Below are 22,759 nucleotides of genomic sequence, written 5' to 3' on the forward strand. Positions count from 1 at the left end.
GACAAGGATTGAGAAAATGCAAGAAAAGTTTAACAAGGACCTATAAGAAATAAAAAAGAGTCAATCAATAATGAATAATGCAATAACCAAGATCAAAAGCACTCTGGAGGAAGCCGTCAGTAGAATAACTGAGGCAGAAGATAGGATAAGTGAGGTGGAATATAGAATGGTAGGAATAAATGAAGCTGAGAGGGAAAAGGAATTAAAAGAAATGAGGACAACCTCAGAGACCTCTGGGACAATGTAGAACACCCCAACATTTGAATCATAGGAGTCCCAGAAGAAGAAGACAAAAAGAAAGGCCATGAGAAAATACTTGAGGAGATAATAGTTGAAAACTTCCCTAAAATGGAGAAGGAAATAGCCACTCAAGTCTAAGAAACCCAGAGAGTTTCAAACAGGATAAATCCAAGACAAGACACCCCAAGACACATATTAATCAAATTAATGAAGATCAAACACAAAGAACAAATATTAAAAGCAGCAAGGGAAAAACAACAAATAACACACAAAGGGATTCCCATAAGGATAACAGCTGATCTTTCAATAGAAACTCTTTAGGCCAGAAGGGAATGGCAGGACATATTTTTTCCCCCCATTTATTTTTATTAGTTGGAGGCTAATTACAATATTGTAGTGGTTTTTGCCATATATTGACATGAATCAGCCATGGATTTATATGCATTCCCCATCCCAATCCCCCCTCCCGCCTCCCTCTTCATCCCATCCCTCTGGGTCTTCCCAGTGCACCAGCCCTGAGCACTTGTGGCAGGACATACTTAAAGTGATGAAAGAGAAAAACCTACAACCCAGATTACTGTACCCAGCAAGGATCTCATTCAAATATGAAGGAGAAATCAAAAGCTCTACAGACAAGCAAAATCTGAGAGAATTTAGCACTACCAAACCAGCTCTTCAACAAATGCTAAAGGATCTTCTCTAAACAGGAAACACAGAAAAGGTTTATAAACTTGAGCCCAAAACAACAAAGTAAATGGCAATGGGATCATACTTATTGGTAATTACCTTAAGTGTAAATGGTACCCCAACCAAAAGACAAAGATTGGCTGAATGGATACAAAAACAAGATCCCTGTATATGCTCTCTACAAGAGACCCACCTCAAAACAAGGGACACATACAGACTGAAAGGGAAGGGCTGGAAAAAGATATTTCATGCAAATGGAGACCAAAAGAAAGCAGGAGTCGCAACACTCATATCAGATAAAATAGACTTTGAAATAAAGGCCATGAAAAGAGACAAAGAATGATAATGATCAAAGGATCAATCCAAGAAGAAGATATAACAACTATAAATATATATGCACCTAACATAGAAGCACTGCAATATGTAAGGCAAATGATAACAAGTATGAAAGGGGAAATTAACAGTAACACAATAATAGTGGGAGACTTTAATACCTCACTCACACCTATGGATAGATCAACTAAACAGAAAGTGAGCAAGGAAACACAAACTTTAAATGATACAATGGACCAGTTAGACCTAATTGATATCTATAGGACATTTCACCCCAAAACAATCAATTTCACCTTTTCCTCAAGTGCACATGAACCTTCCCCAGGATAGATCATATCTTGGGCCATAAATATAGCCTTGGTAAATTTAAAAAGTTGAAATCATCTCAAGCATCTTTTCTGATTACAATGCGGTAAGATTAGATGTTAACTACAGGGGGAAAAAACTATTAAAAATACAAACATATAGAGGCTAAGCAACATGCTTCTGAATAACCAAGAAATCACAGAAGAAATCAAAATATGCATAGAAACAAGTGGAAATGGAAACACAACAACCCAACACCTATGGGATTCAGTAAAAGCAGTGCTAAGGGGAAGGTTCATAGCAATACAAGCTTACCTCAAGAAACAGGAGAAAAATCAAATAAATAACCTAACTCTACACCTAAAGCAATCAGAAAAAGAAGAAATGAAGAACACCAGGGATAGTAGAAGGAAAGAAATCATAAAAATTAGGGCAGAAATAAGTGAAAAAGAAACAAAGGAGACCGTTGCAAAAATCAACAAAGCTAAAAGCTGGTTCTTTGAGAAGATAAATAAAATAGACAAACCATTAGCTAGACTCATCAAGAAAAAAAAGGAGAAGAATCAAATCAACAAAATTAGAAATGGAAATGGAGAAATCACAACAGACAACACAGAAATACACAGAATCATAAGAGACTACTATCAGCAACTATATGCCAATAAAATGGAAAACTTGGAAGAAATGGACAAATTCTTAGAAAAGTATAATTTTCCAAAACTGAACCAGGAAGAAATAGAAAATCCTAACAGACCCATCACAAGCATAGAAACCATAGAAACCATAATCAGAAATCTCCCAACAAATAAAATCCCAGGACCAGAAGGCTTTGCAGCTGAATTCTATAAAAAAAAATTAGGGAAGAGCTAACACCTATCCTACTCAAACTCTTCCAGAAAATTGCAGAGGAAGGTAAACTTCCAAACTCATCTATGAGGCCACCATCACCCTAACACCAAAACCAGACAAAGATGCCACAGAAAAAGAAAACTATAAGCCAATATCACTAATGAACATAGATGCAAAAATCCTTAACAAAATTCTACAAACAGAATCCAACAACATATTAAAAAGATCATGACCAAGTGGGCTTTATCTCAGGGATGCAAGAATTCTTCAATATTCACAAATCTATTAATGTAATATACCACATTAACAAATTGAAAGATAAAAACCATATGATTATCTCAGTAGATGCTGAGAAAGTCTTTGACAAAATTCAACATCCATTTATTATAAAAGCCCTCCAGAAAGCAGGCATAGAAGGAACATACCTCAACATAATAAAAATTATATATGATAAACCCACAGCAAACATTATCCTCAAGGGTGAAAAATTGAAAGCATTCCCCCTAAAGTCTGGAGAAGGAAATGGCAACCCACTCCAGTATTCTTGCCTGGAGAATCCCAGGGACAGAGGAGCCCGGTTGGCTGCCATCTATGGGGTCACAAGGAGTCTGACACAATTGAAGTGTCTTAGCAACAGCAGCAGCCCCTAAAGTCAGGAACAAGACAGGGTGCCCACTCTCACCACTACTATTCAACATAGTTTTGGAAGTTTTAGCCACAGCAATCAGAGAAGAAAAGGAAATAAAAGGAATCCTGATTGGAAAAGAAGAAGTAAAACTCCCACCGTTTGCAGATGACATGATCCTTTACAGAGAAAATGCTAAAGACTCTACCAGAAAATTACTAGAGGTAATCAGTGAAAACAGTAAAGTTGCAGGATATAAAATTAACACACAGAAATCCCTTGCATTCCTATACACTAACAATGAGAAAACAGAAAGAGAAATTAAGGAAACAATTCCATTCACCATTGCAACAAAAAGAATAAAATATTTAGGAATAAATCTAACTAAGAAAACAAAAGACCTATATATAGAAAACTATAAAACACTGATGAAAAAAACCAAAGATGACAAAAATAGATGGAGAAATATACCGTGTTCATGGATCGGAAGAATCAATATAGTGAAAATGAGTATACTACCCAAAGCAATCTATAGATTCAATGCAATCCCTCTCAAGCTACGAACAGTATTTTTCACAGAACTAGAACTAATAACTTCACAATTTGTATGGAAATACAAAAAACCTCAAATAGCCAAAGCAATCTTGAGAAAGAAGAATGGAACTGGAGGAATCAACCTGCTGACTTCAGGCTATACTACAAAGCTACAGTTATCAAGACACTATGAAACTGGCACAAAGACAGAAGTATAGATCAATGGAACAAAATAGAAAGCCCAGAGATAAATCCATGCACCTATGGACACCTTATCTTTGAAAAAGGAGGCAAGAATATACAATGGAAAAAAGACAATCTCTTTAACAAGTGGTGTGGAAAAACTCATCAATCACTTGTAAAAGAATGAAACTAGAACTCTTTCTAACATCATACACAAAAATAAACTCAAGATGGATTAAAGATCTAAATGTAAGACCAGAAACTATAAAACTCCTAAAGGAAAACATACACAAAACACTCTCTGACATAAATCATAGCAGGATCCTCTATGACCCACCTCCCAGAGTAATGGAAATAAAAGCAAAAATAAACAAATGGGACCTAATTAAACTTAAAAGCTTTTGCACAATGAAGGAAACTATAAGCAAGGTGAAAAGACATCCTTCAGAATGGGAGAAAATAATAGCAAATGAAGCAACTGAAAAAGAATTAATCTCAAAAATATACAAGCAGCTCCTGCAGCTCAATTCCAGAAAAATAAACGACCCAATCAAAAAATGGGCCAAAGAACTAAGCAGATATTTCTCCAAAGAAGACATACAGATGGCTAACAAACACATGAAAAGATGCTCAACATCACTCATTATCAGAGAAATGCAAATCAAAACCACAATGAGGTACCATTACACACCAGTCATGATGGCTGCTATCCAAAAGTCTACAAGCAACAAATGCTGGAGAGGGTGTGGAGAAAAGGGAACCCTCTTACACTGTTGGTGGGAATGCAAACTAGTACAGCCACTATGGAGAACAGTGGGGAGATTCCTTAAAAAACGAAATAGAACTACCATACGACCCAGCCAGCCCACTTCTGGGCATATACACCAAGGAAACCAGAATTGAAAGAGACACGTGCACCCCAATGTTCATTGCAGCACTGTTTATAACAGCCAGAACATGGAAGAAACCTAGATGTCCATCAGCAGATGAATGGATAAGAAAGCTGTGTTACATATGCACAGTGGAATATTACCCAGCTATTAAAAATGCATTTGAATAAGTTCTAATGAGGTGGATGAAACTGGAGCCTATTATACAGAGTGAAGTAAGTCAGAAAGAAAAACACCAATATAGTATATTAATGCATATATATGGAATTTAGGAAGATGATAATGATGACCCTATATGCGAGACAGCAAAAGAGACACAGATGTAAAGAACAGACTTTTGACTCAGTGGGAAAAAGCGAGAGTGGGATGATTTGAAAGAATAGCATTGAAACATGTATATTATCATAGGTGAAACAGATCGCCAGCCCAGGTTCCATGCATGAGACAGGGTGCTCAGGGCTGGTGCACTGGGATGACCCAGAGGGATGGGATGGGGAAGGAGGTGGGAGGGGGGCTCAGGATGGGGAACACATGTACACCCATGGCTGATTCATGTGAATATATGGCAAAAACCACCACAATATTGTAAAGTAATTAACCTCCAATTAAAATAAATCAATTAATTAAATAATAATAATAAATGGATAACCAACAAGGACCTCCTGTCTAGCACAGGGAACTCTGCTCAATCTTATGTGGCAGCCTGGATGGGAGGGGAGTTTGGGGGAGAATGGATACATGAATATGCATGGCTGAGTCACCTTGCTGCTCACCTAAAGCCATCACAATATTGTTAATCAGCTATACTTCAACACAAAACAAAAAGTCTTTTAAAAATGAAAAAGAGGCTATTTCCACATCTGCTCCTGATGCAGCCCCCTCCACCAAGTACACAGTGACAACGTGAGTAGCCTCCCTCTCTGGTCTTAGGGCAACCCAAAGTAAAAATCCAGGGAAGAACTTGAGAAGAAGAAAACCATTGACCTTTTCTAAACTAGCTCCCTGAGGCCCTGCCCACTTCCTCCACAATGAACCACAGGAAGAACTTAATTCACAGCCCAGGACTCTTAGTCTATCGATCTTTATAAAAACAGAGTCCTCTCCAAGCCCAACCCTCTCCAGCCTACCCTAGCTCACAACTGCTGATCGGTTCTAACTCCAGGATCTGACTGATGGATTACTCCACCATCCCCAAAATACATGGAGGATCTCCTTGCAGACCCCAAGTGAGAGTCAGACTGAATACATTCGAGAGAGGGAAGAGAATGGAGAGATTGACTGGGCGGGGACTTAGGGTGACAAGGAGAGGCTGTGCGGTCACTCTCATCTTCAGGTGTGGTGAGGGATGGCGCTGGGACTAGAATCTCATTTCACACAAACACAAAATACATCAGGGCAGGGACGCCAGAGTCTTCTGCCACTTTTTAAGAAAATACTTTATTTGGCTGCATCGCCCCCAGGATCTTCCTTGAGTCATGCAGAATCTTTCGTTGCACTGCATGGTCTTGGTTCCTCAACCAGGGATCAAACCCACAGCCCTTGAATTGCAAGCTGAATTCTCACACACTGGACCACCAGCAAAGTCCCTCTGTCCACTTAAAGATTCATATCTTCACATGCAGTTAGTGCAATATCAGTGTTTAGCATAGTTTTTCTATTTTCCTGGGGTCTAGAATTTCCCAGGTGGCTCCACCTGCAAATGCAGGAGATGCAGGGGACACAGGGTCAACTCCTGGGTCAGGAAGATCCCCTGGAGGAGGAAATGGCAACCCACTGCAGTATTCTTGTCTGGAGAATCCCATGGACAGAGGTGCCTCATGGGCTAGAGTCCATGGGGTCACAAAGAGTCGGACACGATCCAGCACACACAAAGAGAAGCTCAAACCCATGATTGGCTGAAACCTTGCCCTGCATACAATGCAAAAACAAGTGCATTATGTTGTGTGCAGCACAGACTTGAGATCATATATGTCCTCCAAGAAACAGGGCCCAGAAGAAAGTCATCTCCTCTTCCATTCCTTCCTGTAGTTTCTCCTGTGTTGGAGGCCTCAGGATGAAGAAGGTCAGAGGCTGTGCAGGGAAGGATAAAACTAGATTCAGGCCTGAGCATCACAGCAGCAGGTTTCCAGGGACTAGGGGACTGATTCTTGAGTCAGGGGAGACACACTGCCTCGAGAACCACCACGGTGCCGCTGACCACCATCATTGCCTGAGAAAAATGCCATTTTCTTCTCTTTGAGGGTCTTTCTCTCTGGACAATGTTGAAGAGCATGGGGGCTGCTGGTTTTCCTGGGGCTTCCCCCTCGAGCTCCTCAGAGGCCTGTTGACCCAGAGAACAGCACCCAGAAGGCTCAGGAGCAGGGGCACCTTCAGGAAGACGAGGAGCAGGAAGTGGACGCTGCCCAGCAGGGGCCTGTGGGGACACAGGGACAGGAAGTGAGTTGCCCCCCAGGCCCCCTCCTCCCAGCTCTCCCGGGTCCTGGGTTCCAATAACCAACATGAGGGCCAGCCCGGGACCCCAGGGTGACAATGGCCTTCACCCCCGGACTCTCCTTCATGTCTCACTGTTCAGACCCTTGCTGCTCTCCTGGGCAGGAAAGGACTAGTGTCCTCCTCAGAAGGAGAGGAGCTTAGAACACAGACACACACAAAGGGGAAACACATGATGCCACAGAGAGGAAGACGGCCATCTATACGGCTAAGGAGAGAGGCTTTGGAAGAAAGGAAATACGCTGACACCTTGACCGCAGACCCTGGCCTCCAGAGTTGTGAGAAATGAATGCTGTGTAAGCCGCCTGGCCTGTGTTACTTTGTCATGGCAGCCAAGCTAATACAAGAATCATCCCTTATTCTTCACTCTTCACAGAAATTTGTCAAGTAAAGTCATGAATCAATCACTTTTAAAAAGCACGTCAATTATGTAATGTAAGTACCTGGAAGGCAGACCGCTGGATATTTGGATAATCCTCATATCCCCTCGTATTCCTAAAGCAGGGGATGGGCAGGCGTCCCTGGTGGTCCAGTGATAAGGAATCCGCCTGCCAATGCAGGGGTCGCGCGCTGGATCCCTGGTCCAGGAAGATCCCACATGCTGCAGAGCATCTAAGCCCGTGTGCTACATCTTCTGAAGCCCATGCACCCCAGAGCCCATGCTACATGAGAAGAGAAGCCACTGCAAAGAGAAGTCCACCGACCACAACTAGAGAGAGCCTGCGTACAGCGATGAAGACCCAGAGCAGCCAAAAATAAATAAGCTAATCACTTGGAAACACAGGAATAGGTAGGGGTGGGTGCTCCATGCTTAACTGTTGGATAAATGAGTGAATTAGCCATCTCGTGTGCATCAAAGGCCCTGCCTGACACTGACGAGTGCCTTCAATCCATTCAATGAAGATATTCCTTAGTGATCACTTATTCACAGCCATTCGGTAGAAAGAAACTTTCCAAACACAGAGCAAAAGTGACAGGGGAAGGCAAGTGTTCTTGCAGGAAGAAGGTGGGGGATGGCCCACAGATATTCTGTGTGAAGGCCCAGCTATAGGAAGCGGGGCAGATCTAGAAGCAGGGAAGGCCAGGGAGAGAGAAGCAGGAAGTGAAAGGGACCTCGCAGCGTACAGAAAGCCCCTCCGGCTGCAACAGCCGGGCAGGGCACTCAGGGTCATGGGTGAGACTCAGTTTGTTCCTCTGTAAATGGGGAACGTGCCTCTGTCCGTTCCTGCTCATGAGTGGCGTAGGCAGGGGCAAAGAATTAACAGAATAGTGACAGGAAAGCCTCTGTGAGCCGCCAGGAGATATGATGTCACTGCTGCTGCCATAGCAGAAGTTAGGGCAAGCAGGACTTATCAGGCCTTCCCTGCTCTCCCAGAATCTGGACCAAGAGCCCCGCTGTGCCCACACACACCAGCTGTGCCATCCACACTGGCTTCCGTCCCGACCGAGTCCCAGACTCAGAGTCGCCATGTCTGAGCTCCGCAGGAGAGGCTCCTTGTCTGTGTCCCCGGAGCCCCACACAGCGCAGGCCACGTAGAGGTTCACTCGTAAAAACGGGACGGATGAACGTCGGGAGAACACGCCTGCCAAAGTCACTGAGCCCAGGACGAAAGGTCTGGGGGCTCCGAGGACACTTGCGGCCCAGGAGCAAGTGGGAAGAGAGCCCGGGTCCTTGCCCTCTCGACAGAGCCTGAGGGTCGGGAGACAAGCTCTGGCCGGGACTCTGAAGGGGGCCTCCATTGGAGGGCTGGGCCATGGGTACAGCAGCAACAGACCTGGACGACCTGCTGTCGGAGCGGGGGTGGTCACAGTCGGGGACCAAAAGGGCCACAGCTAGAGAATGCCCGCGCACAGCCGTAAAGACCGAGCATATCCAAAAAAATAAAATAATTTGTTTTTTTTAAGGGATGGGCAGGAGTGAGTACGCAGTGCTTATATGTTGGTTAAATGAGACAATCGGACATCTCATGCAGATCAAAAGCCCTGATTGGTACTTACAGTTGCCCTTGATTCTCTTCTGGGGCAACTGGTGCCGTTAACATGTTGGCGCTGGAGGTGGCAGGCGTGGAGGTGGCAGGCGTGGGGATCGACACTGTAGGTGCTGTAAGAAGTACAGACCAGGTTACACAGCACTCTGCCTGCTCACTGCCCGCCACCCTAAACATGACTGAGTCTGGGGACTTGGGATGCTAGGGCCTCCCTGCCCTGAGGAGTCTGGAGCGGGGCCAAGGGAGGGGCCGAGAGCCCAGACTGCTCATATCTCCCTGGCCTCCAGGAGACTCAGAGCCTCAGAGGCAGTGGGGCAGGCACAGGTCCAGGGAGGTCAGAGGGGCCCAGGGTCGCCTCAGGACAAGGGCAGCTGGAGGGCACCTGAATCCAAATGCTCCAGCTGCTTACGACAAGGCCTTGGCCAGTGCCTCGCCCATCTATTTATCCACAAGGACAGGAGTAAACTGGGGGCTACCAGGCAGCTAACATAGCCGAGGTCTGCGACGTGAAAGGTGAGGACCAGCCCTGAGCAAAGTCCCGAGGTTCAGGAAGAGCCTGCACTTGGAGGACATTATTAAGCTCCCACGATGGGGAAAGTTCCTCTCAGGAATGTTGTCAGGATTGAATGAGATGACGAACCTGCTCTGCTTTCCAAGTAGAATAAGCCTCAGAGGCTCCAGGTGTATGTGTAGGGGACCTATTGAATGTGTGCCCACCCCTCTTTGCCACAGTTTCCCAGTGAGCTGGGGTTGCCTGGTGCGGGAGTCAGCAGAGGCAGAGCCCAACAGACAAAATCTGTCAAACCAAGGTGCCTCAGCAGATAATCCCAGGAGTGTTTACCATCTAGAAGGATTTAGGAAGAGTGTCATTCAAGGCAAACATGTAAATGGCTCCTGATGGGATTTCATGCATCAGAAATGCAGCCTTCTGACGGTTGAGTCCTTTCCAGACCCCGAAATAAAGCACAGCATCCCCCACTGGGCTGGGTCTTCCCCCTGAGATGGGATATGGACCACGCGGTGGGCATGGCAGCTCTGAAGACCCAAGCCTGAATTCCGAAAGAGCAGGAACACCCCCAGGGCAGCAGGGGTCCCAGGAAAGCACTGGCAGGAATCGGGGGCTCCAGGTGCCACAGAGGAGGGTCCCTTGGCCCACGGGCTGACACTGGGACCACCACCTTCATCTCCTTGGGAACAGACTCGGGCACTGACTGTGCAGAGGAAAGCAAGGTGTCGGGAAAGCCTGATCCCCTCCCGGAGGAGGCCCTGGAGCCAGGAGAGCGTCGAGGGGAAGCCCTGCCCCTCCCAGGCCAGGTGGTCAGCGGGGGCTCCGTGAGACCTCAGGACTCCCCCACCCCGTGACATTCACTCTGAGGGCCAGCTGGGCCCCTGGACAGAGCAGGTCCTGAAGAGACACGTCCACACGGACACGGACTCTCACCTGGGTCAATGGTCACTTCTATTCGGTACCCCAGGTCAGGTCCACTTCTCTCAATCCCACACCAGTAAGTGTCTGAATCGTTCAGCCTGAGCTTCTCCATGGTCACGGTGAATGAGCGGTCTTTCCAGTTGTCTCTGATGGACACACGGCCCTTCTTCACCTCCTTCTCTGATCCAGTGGTTTTAACGACTATCCGACAGCTGCCCCTGTCGGCCCCCCGGCACCACCACTTCACGTAGGACTCATACCCTGGGTCGTATCGACACCGCACGGTCAGTGATTCCTGCTCCACACCTCTCACTGCTCTGGGACCCAAGATGGCAGATGAGCCTGGAAGTACAAATCCATGCACCTGTCACCTCCGGCCCTGGAGGCAGGGCCACAGCCTCCTGCATTGTGAATAGTTCAACCAGACCCAAGGGCCTCCTGGACAGAGAAACAGTCAAGGAAGGAATACACCTTCCACAAGATGGACCTTTTGTCCTTCAGAACTCTAGTCAAAGCCACCAGGAAAATCCCTTAAAAGCACAACTGCAGATGTCAAAGAAATACAAACATTAAAACAGAGCAAGAGTAGCTTTCTGTAATTATCCCCACTTCCCCTGTCTGTAGCCAGTAAGTCTTTCCACTCCAGCCGTGTTCATTTGCAGCCATCCCTGTGTTACTCTTCTCTGATGGGGAGGAAAGGCCAGGGGACCCATTTCCACACAAGATGACTCTGCACTGATGACCTCAGGAGATCCAGCTGACACACCCCCTTAGCATGTCTGTGGGGAGGCTGTTCCTCCTGGTTACGATGTAGTAAACCGGTAAGCTGTAGTAAACTGGGTATGATGTAGTAAATGTGCCAGCACGGGCCTCCTTGAAGCTGACCAAAACAGTGGTTGCTACTGGTGCTCCATGTTCTATGGACTCCGTACAGGACACATCCCATTATGTTCACTGGATTGTGAATTCCACTCCAAATTCCTGGGAGAACTGCTTTTGTAGGATAAAAGCAAGGACAGGACAGCACTCACTGGCTCATTATTTTCAGTCTAGGTCCGTCTAGTCAAAGCTATGGTTTTTCCAGTGGTCATGTATGGATGTGAGAGTTGGACTATAAAGAAAGCTGAGCGCTGAACAATTGATACTTTTGAACTGTGGTGTTGAATAAGACTCTTGAGAGTTCCTTGGACTGCAAGGAGATGCAGCCTGTCCATCCTAATAGAAGGCAGACCTTCATATTCATTGGAAGGACTGATGCTGAAGCTGAAACTCCAATATTTTGGCCACCTGATGTGAAGAACTGACTCATTGGAAAAAACCTTGATGCTGGGAAAGATTGAAGGCAGGAGGAGAAGGGGACGACAGATGATGAGATGGTTGGATGGCATCACTGACTCAATAGACCTGAGTTTGATTAAACTCCGGGAGTTGGTGATCGACAGGGACGCCTGGCGTGTTGTAGTCCATGGGTCACAACGAATAGGACATGACTGAGCAATTGAACTGAACTGAACTGAAACTTGCATAAAGGCACTCAGAGCACTGGAAATAACTTAAATCAGACCTCCATTAAAAATGATTTAAATCTACTGAAGTCAAGGCAAACCTGGAGCTTCCCAGTGGCTCAGGGGTAAAGAATCCACCTGCAATTCAGGAGCCAAGGAGACAAGTTCCATTCCTGGGTCAGGAAGGTCCCCTGGAGGAGGCCTTGGCAACCCACTCCAGTATTCTTGTCTGGAGAATCCAATGGACAGAGGAGGCTGGCAAACTACAGTCCATGGAGTCATAAAGAGTTGGACAACTCTTGGACTGAAGCAACTTAGTATGCATGCATGCAAATGCAAACCCATTCACAGAAACTGACCACTTCTTTAGAGTCAATAAACATTCATACAACCTTTCCATGTTTCCTGTCTAGAGAAGATCCTTTAGCTTTTGTTGAAGAGCTGGTTTGGTGCTGCTGAATTCTCTCAGCTTTTGCTTGTCTGTAAAGCTTTTAAAGTCTCCTTCATATCTGAATGAGATCCTTCCTGGGTATAGTAATCTGGGTTGTAGGTTATTCTCTTTCATTACTCAAAGTATGTCCTGCCATTCCCTTCTGGCCTGAAGAGTTTCTATTGAAAGATCAGCTGTTATCCTTATGGGAATCCCCTTGTGTGTTATATATTGTTTCTCCCTTGCTCCTTTTAATATTTGTTCTTTGTGTTTGATCTTTGTTAATTTGATTAATATGTGTCTTGGGGTTTTCACCTTGGGTTTATCCTGTTTGGGACTCTCTGGGTTTCGTGAACTTGTGTGACTATATCCTTCCCCATTTGGGGGAAGTTTTCAGCTATTATCTCCTTGAGTATTTTCTCCTGGCCTTTGTGTCAATGTATGTCAAAAAATCACCACAATATTGTAAAGTAATTAGCCTCCAACTAATAAAAACAAATGAAAAAAAAACATTCAGCGTGATTGTTCAGCATGAGTTTGAGATGGAACTAGAAGCAAGTGGAACATGATCTAACAACTTCAAACAACAGGTTTTTTGATAGCACATAGAGAACATTTACAAAAATTGACCATTAAAGAGACTGCCACAAAACAGGTCACTGAAATTGCCCAAGGACTGAAGTCATTGAGAATGTTCTCTGGATATAACTCCACTAAGTTAGAAATTCGTAATAAAACAGAAGTTAAACATTTCCACACACTCAGAAAATGTCTAAAGAGCAAAATTAAAATGAAAGTGTTATCGCTAAGTCGAGTCTGACTTTTTGCCACTCCATGGTCTGTCATGGAATTCTCTAGGCAAGAATATTGGAATAGGTTGCTATTCCTTTCTCCAGGGGATCTTCCTGACCCAGGGGTTGAACCAGGATATCCTGCCTTAGAGGCGAATTTTTTTTACCATCTGAGCTACCAGGGATGCCCAAAATCGACAAAATAGTGAGGGAAAAAATCGTAATAAAAACTCTAAGGACTTCCCCGATGGTCCAATGCAGGGGCATGGGTTCCACCCCAGTCCAGGAAGATTCCCCACTCCATGAGTGGGGTGGGTAACTCTGTACCAGACCGTAGCTATGGAGCCTGCATCCCCTGGAGCCTGTACTCTGCGAACAGAGAAGTCACTGCTACGAGAAGCCCGGGCACCATACCTAGAGAAAGACCCTGAGCACCCCCATGACCCAGCGCAGCCAGAAATAAAGCTTTAAAAAGCTCTTCAGGAGGGGATTCCTTCATTACTGCCATTTTCCTTCATTCATCTGCTTGTGTAGAATGGCCAAGGTTGAAAAACACTGTCCTACAGCAGGGGACACTTTGGTTTGGTTTGGGTTTTTGTTTCCCAGCACCTAACATAGAACCTGTGAGGTATTAATAGTAAACGTGATATTTGATTAACAAGTAAGTGTCTGGATGAAGTAATGGACCCTGTCGCGTTCCCTGCCATGTTCCCCCAGGACAGACCCTCAGGATCTCCTGCCTCAATCACTCCAGGGTCTGAAGCCCTGACCCACTCACCTGGGATAATGAGAAGGAGCAGAGCCGGGAGCAGACACGTGGACCTACCTCCCATCCTCGGACCTAAGCAGCTCTCAGTGCCCTTCAAGGACCCGGAGCCAAGGTCAGAAGTAGACACACCAGATGTCCCTCAAGCCTCAAGAGAAGTTTCCTGAATCTCCTTTGCACTTGTCTCTGGCTCACTTCCCACTTCAGCACCTACTTCTTCATTTTACATATTAGGAGAAAGGAGTGTCATTGATTGAGAGGATGAATTGCAGCACGTGATGAGAGCTGTCTGCAGACCTCTGTGCCTCTGGGGAGAACAAGTGGTCCGGGTCCAGGCGAGGAGCCGAGGCATCACTGGGGGGAGAGGGCAGACCTGGTGGTGGGTGAGGAGAGAGGACCCCAGAGCAGGGGTCGGAGGCAGGAATGGACTCAACTAGGTCTGCACTTTGGGGAGAAGGCGGAGCTCAGGGCTCAGGTCCAGCCTCACTGCAGAAACAGCCCCACCCTTCCCTCCCTGCAGGCAGCAGCCCCACCTGCATCCCAACCACCTTCCTGCCCTGAGCCTGACCCCTTCCCCTCCCTGGGGCCGGCTCCCCTTGAGGTCCTGAGTCACTGCAGAGCAGAGGCCGCCCTGGGGGAGGATCAGAAAGGAGAAGCTCCTTTTCCTTCACCCATTCTGTCCTAGGCTTCCTCTCCCACGTCTGCACCTGCCCCCCGGCTCCTGGCTGCTGGTCACCGCCCTGCACAGGCACTGCTTATTCTTCTGTGTCCTGGGTGACTCTCCCCCCTGCCCTCAGGGGCCCCTTGTGTCCCCTGCGCCCTCTCCCCCTCCTCTCTGGACGGATTCTTTGTCTCTCCTTTTCTCTGTCATATTTTAGCAGGCGAGTTTCTCTGAGCCTCTGACCCCTTCTTTCTCACTCTGTCCTGGCCAGTTCTGTTTATTTCATGTCACGTGTGGTTTTGTGGCTTCTGTGCTGCTAAGAGCTACCCAGAGGTGAACAGGGCCCAACTCCCCAGGCTTGGCAAGTGTGCTGAGTGCCCCATGCTGTGTGTGTGTGTGTGTGTGTGTGTGTGTGTGTGTGTGTGTGTGTGTGAGCCCCAGGTCGAAAGACTCCTCCTCGGTCACCATGAGATTCCACCACTGGGATATGTGCCTTGAGATCCACTCCCAGGCACGCCCTCTGGTCGTGACGAAAGGAGCTCCTTTTCTTCTTCCCTCGAAAGGAGCTCCTTTTCTTCTTCCCTCGTAGCCCAGCACTCCCCAGGGGCCATGCCCCACACTCAACTTCACCCATTGGTCTGGGGTGGGAGGGCCAGTGGGCAGATCCTTTCGGTGAGAGCATGTCCCGGCTCCCTCTCAGAGGCTCTCATCTGCTGCAGGGGAGCCACTGTGTTCTAATGGGTGTTCAGGCCTCTTCTGCCCACCCTGAGGGTTGAGGGCACCTGGGCAGGCGATGAGGAGTTCAAGTGCACTGGTCTCAGGGCCTCACTGTCCCTCCAGGAAATTGTGTTCTGAATCACTGGTTGTGGCTGAGGATTTAACCCTGGCTGAAATTCCACTTCTCTTAAAAGTAGCTCCTGGCCATTTCTCCAAAGAAGACATCCTGATGTTCTGCATAGGACATGAGAAGATGCTCAGCCTCACTAATTAGTAGAGAAATGCAAATAAAAATTTCAATGAGATTGGAATGGCCATCATTACAATTAACAAATGCTGCAGAGAGGGTGGAGAAAAGTGAAACATCCTACCCTGTTAGTGAGAATGAAAGTTTGTGCAGCTACTATGGAAATTGAGTGGAGGTTCCTTAGAAGACTAAAAACAGAATTGCGATATGATCCAGCACTCCTACGCCTGGGCATACACTGGACAAATCTCTAGTCCAAAAAGATGCACACACCCTATGTTCACAGCAGCTCTGTTCACAATAGGCGAGACATGGAAACCACCTAAACGGCCATGAGCAGATGAGTGGATGAGAAGAGGTGTGTATATATCCACATACACACACACTGGGGTACTACTCAGCCATAAAAAAGAACGAATAATGCCACTTTCTGGAGAAGGAAATGGCAACCCACTCTAGTATTCTGCCTGGAGAGTCTTATGGAGAGGAAACTGGTGGGCTACAGTCCATGGGGTCTTATGGGTCAGACACGACTGACTAACACACTGCCATTTTCATCAACATGGGTGCAACTAGATATTATCCTACTAAGTGCTGTAACTCAGAAAGACAAAGACAAACACCATATGATATCACTTATATGTGGAATCTCAAATATGGCATAAATGAACATATCGGCCAGACAGAAACAGACTCACGGACATAGAGAACAGACTTGTGGTTGTCGAGGGGGAGGGAGGAGGGAAGGGAAAGGCTCGGGGTCTGGGATTAGCAGACGAAAGATGTTACATGGGGATGGATAAGCAGCAAGATCCTACTGTATACCAGGGAGACTGTCTGCAACATCCTGTGATAAATCACAAAAAAAAACGAATATTTTGAAAAAGAACGTCTCTATACGTATAACTTCTACCTTTTCTAAAATCAGCTTGAACATCTGGAAGTTCACAGTTCACCTACTACTGAAGCCTAGCTTGGAGAATTTTGAGCATTACTTTACCAGTGTTTAGGATGAGTGCAATTGTGGGGTAGTTTGGGCATTCTTTGGCATTGCCTTTCTTTGGGATTGCAATGAAAACTGACCTTTCCCAGTCCTGTGGCCACTGCTGAGTTTTCCAAAATTGCTGACATACCGAATGCAACACCTGACAGCATCATTGTTTAGAAGCTGAAACAGCTCAACTGGAGCTCCATCGCCTCAGGTAGTGTTGTTCGTGGTGAAGCTTCCTAAGTCCCACTTGACTTCTTATTCCAGGATGTCTGGTTCTAGGTGACTGATCACACCATCGTGATTATCTGGGTTGTGAAGATCTTTTTTGTACAGTTCTTCTGTGTACTTAAAATTCTGCAAGTCAGGTTTCAGCAACACATGAACCGTGAACTTCCAGATGTTCAAGCCAGTTTTAGAAAAGGCAGAGGAACCAGAGATCAAATTGCGAACATCTACTGAATCATCGAAAAACCAAAAGAGTTCCAGAAAAACATCTATTTCTGCTTTATTGACTATGCCAAAGCCTTTGACTGTGTGGATCACAACAAACTGGAAAATTCTGAAAGAGATGGGAATACCAGACCACCTGACCTGCCTCTTGAGAAACCTGTATACAGGTCAGGAAGCAACAGTTAGAACTGGACAGGGAACAGACTGGTTCCAAATAGGAAAAGGAGTGCGTCAAGGCTGTATATTGTCACCCTGCTTATATAACTTATTTGCAGAGTACATCATGAGGAACGCTGGGCTGGAAGAAGCACAAGGTGGAATCAAGATTGCCAGGAGAAATATAAATAACCTCAGATATGCAGATGACACCACCCTTATGGCAGAAAGACAAGAAGAACTACAGAGCCTCTTAATGAAAGTGAAAGAGGAAAGTGAAAAAGTTGGCTTAAAGCTCAACATTCAGAAAACTAAGATCATGGCGTCTGGTCCCATCACTTCATGGCAAATAGATGGGGAAACAGTGGAAACAGTGGCCGACTTTATTTTTCTGGGCTCCAAAATCACTGCAGATGATGATTGCAGCCATGAAATTAAAAGATGCTTACTCCTTGGAAGGAAAGTTAGGACCAACCTAGACAGCATATTAAAAAACAGAGACATTACTTTGCCAACATAGGTCCATCTAGTCAAGGCTATGGTTTTTCCAGTAGTCACGTATGGATGTGAGTTGGACTATAAAGAAAGCTGAGCACTGAAGAATTGATGCTTTTGAACTGTGGTGTTGGAGAGGACTCTTAAGAGTCCCTTGGACCTCAAGGAGATCCAACCAGTCCATCCTAAAGGAGATCAGTCCTGGGTGTTCATTAGAATGACTGATGCTGAAGCTGAAACTCCAATACTTTGACCACCTGATCCAAAGCGTTGAGTCATTTGGAAAGACCATGATGCTGGGAAAAATTGAGGGTAGGAGGAGAAGGGGACAACAGAGGATGAGATGGTTGGATGGCATCACCAACTCAATGGACATGAGTCTGGGTATACTCCGGGTGTTGGTGATTCACAGGGAGGCCTGGCATGCTGCCATTCATGGGGTTGCAAAGATGGAACACGACTGAGGGACTGAATGGAACTGAGCTGATATGTATAGCTGAGTCACTCTGCACAGGAGGGGTTCGAACAACATTGTCAATCAACTCTACTTCAATTAAAAAAATAAAATGAAAAGAGCCATTATGAAATTAGGTCCTGACCTGATCTATACACGATTGCTTCTTCCCATGCAGAAAACAAGGGTCCCTTTAAATGCTAAGAAGACGGTATATAGATGTTCACCAAAGGCATGGGCCAGAATGTCAGAGCAACACTCCTCACAACAGTCAAAACTTGACACCACTCAGACACCCACCGACACAAAGGATCAGGACTTCCCTGGTGGCTCAGTGGGTAAGAATCCACCTACCCATGCAGGGGACATGAGTTTGACCCCTGGTCCGGGAAGGTTCCGCATGCTGTGGAGCAAGCAACCCTGTGTGCCCCGGCTACTGAAGCCCAGGGCCTGAGAGCCGCAGCTGACAAAGGCCCCGCCCCTGGAGGCCCCGCCCCCGAAGGCTCCGCCCCTGGAGGCCCCGCCCTCGAGGCCCCGCCCCCAGAGGACCCCGCCCCCCGGAGGCCCCTCCCCTGGAGGCCCCGCCCCCGGAGGCCCCAACCCTGGAGGCCCCGCCCCCGAAGGCTCCGCCCCTGGAGGCCCCGCCCTCGAGGCTCCGCCCCCGGAGGCCCCGCCCCCGGAGGACCCCGCCCCCCGGAGGCCCCTCCCCTGGAGGCCCCGCCCCCGGAGGCCCCGCCCCTGGAGGTTCCCCTGGGCAGCAAGAGAAGCCGCCACAAGTGAGAAGCCTGCCCCTTGCAACTAGAGTAGGCCCTACTCACCACAACTAGAGAAAGCCTGAGTGCAGCAACAACGACTCAGCCAAACCAAAAGATAAATAAATAAACCTTTTTTTAAAAAAGGAATTGAAGCAGCAGCATGGGGGCGGCTGGCAGGGAAGCCAGTGCGTGTTTCTTCTCACGCTCCCTCTGACGGGCCCTGGAGGCTGACCCAGGCTGACCCGGATAGACAAAAGCCTCAGCTTTCCAACCAGAGGACCAGGAACCGGGGGGTGGGGGGGAGATCTCCGGGAGCTGCGAAGCGGTCAGGGAGTTGAGGAAGAGGACGCAGCTCCAGAAAGGGACCCTGGACAGTCAGCTCACCCTCCAAGCCGAGCCTGCCGGGCGGGACCCTGAGCGAGTTCCCCAGTCTGAGACCTGGGGAAAGGCCACCCCGTGTCACGGACTAGCCGCTGGGGGGCGCACACGGGCCAGGTCCAGAAGCACCTCAAAGCCTCCGAAAGCTGAACTCCGTTGGATCCGCAGTCCTGGGAAGCCTTCAGCACGTGAAGCTCTTCACTGCCTGACAGTAAAGAAGCGGAAGCCTCATTTGAAGACCCTGGGAGGAAAGTGATGGAATTGCGCTGTATGTTTGTGGTGGTGTTTGCAAGAAATGATGATGCATTAAACATTGATCAAAGTATGCATCAGCAATATGTGAACCGAGAAGTTCCCAATGTTCAAGCTGGTTTCAGAAAAGGCAGAGGAACCAGAGATCCAATTGCCAACATCCGCTGGGTCATCAAAAAAGCAAGAGAGTTCCAGAAAAACATCTATTTCTGCTTTATTGACTATGCCAGAGCCCTTGACTCTGTGGATCACAATAAACCATGGAAAATTCTGAAAGAGATGGGAATACCAGACCACCTGACCTGCCTCTTGAGAAACCTGTATGCAGGTCAGGAAGCAACAGTTAGAACTGGACATGGAACAACAGACTGGTTCCAAATAGGGAAAGGAGTGCGTCAAAACTGTATATTGTCACCCTGCGTATTTAACTTATTTGCAGAGTCCATCATGAGAAACGCTGGGCTGGAGGAAGCACAAGCTGGAATCAAGATTGCCAGGAGAAATATCAATAACCTCAGATATGCAGATGACACCACCCTTATGGCAGAAAAAGAAGAACTAAAGAGCCTCTTAATGAAAGTGAAAGAGGAGGGTGAAAAAGTTGGCTTAAAGCTCAACATTCAGAAAACTAAGATCATGGCATCCTGTTCCATCACTTCATGGCAAATAGTTGGGGAGGCAGTGGAAGCAGTGGCTGACTTTATTTTTCTGGGCTCCAAAATCACTGCAGATGTTGATTGCAGCCATGAAATTAAAAGACGCTTACTCTTTGGAAGGAAAGTTATGACCAACCTAGACAGTAGATTAAAAAGCAGAGACATTACTTTGCCAACAAAGGTCCATCTAGGTACGTGAAGGCAAAATCTTCAGCTGGATGGCAGGACAGGGGGCTGAAACCTTGGTCTCCCTCCTATGTGCCCCTCACCTCTCGGGGGCAAGACAGCGGCTCAAGGTTTAGCCTCTAGCTTAAGAAGAAAGCAGTTGTCGTTTTCTAGACTGTCCTGCCCCCTTCCTCCACAACGAGCCAACAGGAAGAGCTTAATTCACATCCCAGGACTCCTGTCTAGAGATCTTCCTAAGAATAAAGAGTCTTCGTGACGGTGGGCGGGGCGACGGGCGCAGGCGCAGATCGTGCGCGTCTGATCAGCTGACCCGAGGGGGAGAGGCGGCTGAGCGGCCCTTGTCTGCCGCCTCGGAGTCGCCGCGCCGGCGCCATCGCCACAGCCATGGCCAGTCAGTCGCAGGGCATCCAGCGGCTGCTCCAGGCGGAGAAGCGGGCCGCCGAGAAGGTGTCCGAGGCCCGCAAGCGAAAGGACCGGAGGTTGAAGCAGGCCAAAGAAGCCCGGGCTGAAACTGCACAGTACCGCCTGCCGCGGGAGAAGGGGTTCAAGGCCAAGGCCGCTGCGGCTCTGGGAGCCCATGGAGCTGCAGCGCTGAGGTAGAGAAGGACCCAGGAGAAGATGACCGTCCTTCAGACCTACTTCCGGCAGAATCGGGATGAAGCTTGGATAACCGCTTGGCCTTTGCCTGCGACATCCGGCCAGAAATCCGTGAGAACTACCGCATGGATGGACAGAGGGACAGGAAAAGTGCCTGTTGCGTGGGTTGGCGTTTTGAATGCCTTCATGGAACGTGAGGTTTCATTTAGCAAGGCTTGAGTTATATCTTATGAAAAGGCATTAAATTATTTCTGTACATTCCATACTAGGTCCCTTCACTTTTTGCAGAATCGCAAACGTAGATTCTTTGTACAGGCTTAGAGCTTATCCAAAGATTGTATCTTTTTACCTCATAGTTCTTAGAAATTTAATGGATATATGTTGTGTGTTTTCTATGCCTTTTCACTCAAGCAGCATATTATCAACACTGACTTTTTCTTTCTTAGATAGTTTTTAAAAACCCAATTTTCTTAAGAAAGAAAGGGATTAAAATGTTTTTTTCCCTAAATCTTTCTTGAAGGTCAGAGGCTTTATCTATGAAATACCATGGCTGATTCATGTCAATGTATGACAAAACCCACTGAAATGTTGTGAAGTAATTAGCCTCCAACTAATAAAAAATAAATAAATAAATAAATAAATAAAAAGTAGTAAATAGTTATTTGTAACCCACATGAAACAGCAGCCAGCCTTAAAATAGTCCTTTCCAGCCAAGGATTAGAATAATGGGTCCTAGTGTTGGGCTGCTCTTAGTTTCTCTTATTCAAACTTACTAGATGGTAGAATTCACTAACTTGTTACATGTTACTACTTGGTGTACTGATATGGTACTGATAATCACTGAAAACTAAAGACTGTCTGCGTTGCCTCCTTAAAAAAAAAAAAAAAGAATAAAAAGTCTTCTCCAAATCCCACCCTCTCCAGCCCAGCCTAGCTCACAGCCGCTGATCTGTTCTAACTCCAGGATCTGACTGATGGATTACTCCACCATCCCCAAAATGCATGGAGGATCTCCTTGCAGACCCCAAGTGAGAGTCAGACTGAATACATTCGAGAGAGGGAAGAGAATGGAGAGATTGACTGGGCGGGGACTTAGGGTGACAAGGAGAGGCTGTGAGGTCGCTCTCATCTTCAGGTGTGGTGAGGGATGGCGCTGGGACTAGAATCTCATTTCACACAAACACAAAATACATCAGGGCAGGGACGCCAGAGTCTTCTGCCACTTTTTAAGAAAATACTTTATTTGGCTGCATCGCCCCCAGGATCTTCCTTGAGTCATGCAGAATCTTTCATTGCACTGCACGGTCTTGGTTCCCCAACCAGGGATCGAACCCACAGCCCCTGAATTGCAAGGCGGATTCTGACTCACTGGACCACCAGCAAAGTCCCTCTGTCCACTTACAGCTTCATATCTTCACATGCAGTTGGCATACTATCTTTGTTTTGCACACTTCTCTACTTTCCTGGGGTCTAGAATTTCCCAGGTGGCTCAGTGGTCCACCTGCAAATGCAGGAGATGCAGGAGACATGGGATCAACTCCTGGGTCGGGAAGATCCCCTGGAGGAGGAAATGGCAACCCACTGCAGTACTCTCATCTGGAGAATCCACGGACAGAGGAGCCTCGTGGGCTAGAGTCCATGGGGTCACAAAGAGTCGGACATGATCCAGCACACATACAGAGAATCTCAAAGCCCCAATTGGCTGAAGCCCTGCCCCG

General features: G+C 47.0%; 1 protein-coding gene and 1 pseudogene across 1 annotated transcript; one reads left to right on the forward strand and one right to left on the reverse strand.

The window, feature by feature from the left end:
• Positions 1-6,849: 6,849 nt before the first annotated feature.
• LOC136149525 (CMRF35-like molecule 5) lies at positions 6,850-20,818 on the reverse strand. The gene is made up of 5 exons (XM_065909861.1): positions 20,755-20,818; positions 19,357-19,555; positions 10,567-10,871; positions 9,136-9,238; positions 6,850-7,060 (listed from the first exon to the last, which is right to left on the reverse strand). Exons 1-5 carry the CDS (start codon positions 20,816-20,818, stop codon positions 6,850-6,852), a joined length of 882 nt encoding a protein of 293 aa, XP_065765933.1.
• Positions 20,783-21,510, forward strand: LOC136149588 (V-type proton ATPase subunit G 1 pseudogene; annotated as a pseudogene).
• Positions 21,511-22,759: the final 1,249 nt, after the last annotated feature.

Source organism: Muntiacus reevesi, chromosome 18 (assembly GCF_963930625.1).
Source record: "Muntiacus reevesi chromosome 18, mMunRee1.1, whole genome shotgun sequence".
Lineage (NCBI taxonomy): Eukaryota > Metazoa > Chordata > Mammalia > Artiodactyla > Cervidae > Muntiacus > Muntiacus reevesi.